This window comes from Sitodiplosis mosellana, unplaced genomic scaffold, assembly GCF_009176505.1.
Source record: "Sitodiplosis mosellana isolate CC-2019 unplaced genomic scaffold, AAFC_SMos_1.0 Smas_scaffold_5618, whole genome shotgun sequence".
Lineage (NCBI taxonomy): Eukaryota > Metazoa > Arthropoda > Insecta > Diptera > Cecidomyiidae > Sitodiplosis > Sitodiplosis mosellana.
This window is the reverse complement of record NW_022600860.1, coordinates 1-2,722: the sequence shown is the minus strand read 5'-3', so window position 1 is coordinate 2,722 and position 2,722 is coordinate 1. Positions and strand designations below refer to the sequence as shown.

The following is a 2,722-nucleotide window of genomic DNA, read 5'->3' as shown; positions in this document are numbered from 1 at the left end:
TAGTAGCAGACAATATGCCTTTTGGTTCATTCGAAACCGAGCAATTCGCTCAAAAGTATGACATCACCATTCAAAATACAAGTCCAAATTATGCACAGGCCAACGGCAGGGCTGAGAAGTCGGTGAACATTTGTAAAAATATTCTAAAAAAATGTGAGAATGAAGAACAAATCTACAAAGCATTGCTCGCATATCGCACAACACCGACAAAAGGCTTGACATATTCGCCAGCTCAGCTCATGCAAAACAGAAATTTAAGAACTGACCTGCCAATGCATAGCAATAAATTTCGTCCGGAATTGCCGATTGATATTGAAAAACAACAACAAGCCAAACAACAAACAAGCAAGACATATTATGACCGAACTGCTAGACCGAGAAACCTCGATCTGAAAAATAATCAAACCGTTTTATTTCGGCTTAACGAAAAATGGGAATTGGGAAATGTAGTCGCGAAACATGACTCTCCCCGTTCGTATGTAATCCGATCTCACGGTCGTGATTATCGTCGTAATATAAGGCACATAAAAATTTTCAATGAAAACCTCAATCCGATTCAATCCAAACCAAACGATACACAGGAAACACCGATTCATCAGAAACGTACTCGAAGTGGCCGAAAATATTAATTGATGTAATTTATTGATTGTTAAATTGAATTAACGTAAATTATTTCTTTTGATTTTGGCAATGTAGAGTAAAATAACCAAAATGTAAGCACAAAAGTGAACATAAGAAAAAAGACAAAATTGTAACTAGTTATAAGAAATGTTACTCATAAAGTCTTTTGCCGACCTCAATTTAGCTTAAGTGAAATAAAATGAATTTGAATTATTTTCTTTGGAAAAGGGGGGGGCAAAGGATAATAGTATTACTATAAAAAAAAGGGAGATGTAGCATAAGCCACAGAGCTTTACGCACTCATACATAAGCACGCCTTGTATACCTATCACACTATTGTATAAGCATCAATAAATCAGTCGTTTACCAGCTCTTAACCGATTGTCACTCTTTTCTTGTTACTACAAAGTTAAGTTTGAAAATAAAACCGTTTATGTAAACTCAAAATAATGGTGTTGTTATTTATAAATGAATTAGATTCTTAAGTAATTCAAAATTCCATTTTGCTTTAAAATTGAAGACTTCAGCATTTTTTTTTCTTCTCGCAAACACAGGTGTTTTGATAAATGTACTGAGTATGAGTTCATCGTGCATCTGCAGTAGGTGTGTATGAATTTTGGGAATCTGTTGCGAAGCGGGAGTAATCACAGTGGATTTGAGCACTGAATGTGTGCGTATTACGCATGCTGCGTTCATGCTTGTTCAAAATATATAAAATCAGAACATCTTGTGAGCAAAATCAGAGAAGTAATTTTATTTGAATTGTGAATCAGTTGCTATCATTCATACGAAACGATGATTCGTTTTTTCTTCATTTTAGCATCTTTACTCGCTATGCAATATGTAAGTCAATTTTAATTCAACATACTGAATTTGAAGTAATTTTATCATCATTTTTTGTTTCATTTTGTTCCTGTTGATTGTTTCGAAATTCTCTCGTACAATTTTTACACTTTTTGGTCCAATAATGATGAGTATCGTATTTTTCCATTAACAGGTAGTGTGTCAGGATGGAGCATCTCTTAAGATGAAGCCGCCGCCACCTACTAAACCATTATGTACGGGAGTTTTTTGTCGACCATGTACTGAACGCAAAACAGCGATATTATTGCAGAAGGCTCTAGATGAGTGTTCCAAGTGCTTATGTAAAAAAAATGGTAAAATCGATTGGGAAACATTTTGCAATTGGTATACCAACTGGGATCCAAAAAACCAGAAGTTCCTTCAATGCATAATAAACCGATTTACAAACCCTTGTTACAAATTATACCATCAAATGCAAGAAACACTGGACGATGGCTGTGGCAAAATATGTCATCATGAGCAATTCGATTTTTATACACTCATCTCTGATATATGCTATAATTGTAACGGATGCTGGCTTATTTGTGCCCTACAAACTGTCAATATAGTCTGGTATCGACCGGATGGTGTACCAGGAGTTATTGATAAAAAAGGTGGCGCTGCCACTACTGCAGCCGGTGATCCAGATGGTGCTCCAGTCCATTCTGATCCAATTCCACCTCCAGCCTCTACTCCTAGCAAGCCTGCTGAATCGTCTTGCAAAAACGAACATCATGATAGCGTTGGCGACAGTGGCAGTAATAATAAAAACAAGTGCAGAAAGGACAAACACTGATTTTTCGTAGCTTTAACATCACTTATAACCAACATTAATACCGTGGCTCCAGCGACTTAACCCATTTCTACTCTTCTTTCTACTTCAATATCAACATTTGTTCAATCCCCCCAAGTGGATGTTTAGCTCATGCTAGTGCTAGTATGTACAAGTACACCATTCAGTGAAAGCACTGCATATACCATCGATGCGCAAGATCCCTGTATTAAAGTTGTTCCAAAAACCTTATTAAAATCATGCATAACAGATAAATTTTTGATCTATTCATACAATTTTATTGAATGAATTGCATTGTTTCAATGAATTTGATGAATAAAATGTACATTCAACAAATCTAAAACCGTTCAGAGTTCAGTTTGTATTGCTTTTGTCCCTATCGGAAGATCACTGACTTGAATTATGAATGACGTTCGAAATGTCATTTCTGACAGATGCCATTTCCAACATTTGGGTAAACCTTAT

The 2,722-nt window shown here is 35.8% G+C and overlaps 1 protein-coding gene across 1 annotated transcript; it reads left to right on the top strand.

The window, feature by feature from the left end:
• Positions 1 to 1,236: 1,236 nt before the first annotated feature.
• On the top strand, positions 1,237 to 2,583 carry LOC129572856 (uncharacterized). Its single transcript, XM_055452969.1, has 2 exons — positions 1,237 to 1,464; positions 1,619 to 2,583. Exons 1-2 carry the CDS (start codon positions 1,417 to 1,419, stop codon positions 2,258 to 2,260), a joined length of 690 nt encoding a protein of 229 aa, XP_055308944.1. The 5' UTR covers positions 1,237 to 1,416; the 3' UTR covers positions 2,261 to 2,583.
• Positions 2,584 to 2,722: the final 139 nt, after the last annotated feature.

Bases quoted from the DNA above. Each gene is read 5' to 3' on its own strand.
- LOC129572856 (XM_055452969.1), top strand. From the start codon at position 1,417: ATGATTCGTTTTTTCTTCATTTTAGCATCTTTACTCGCTATGCAATAT. The intron at 1,465-1,618 runs GTAAGTCAATTT...TTCCATTAACAG, and splicing joins CTTTACTCGCTATGCAATAT to GTAGTGTGTCAGGATGGAGC.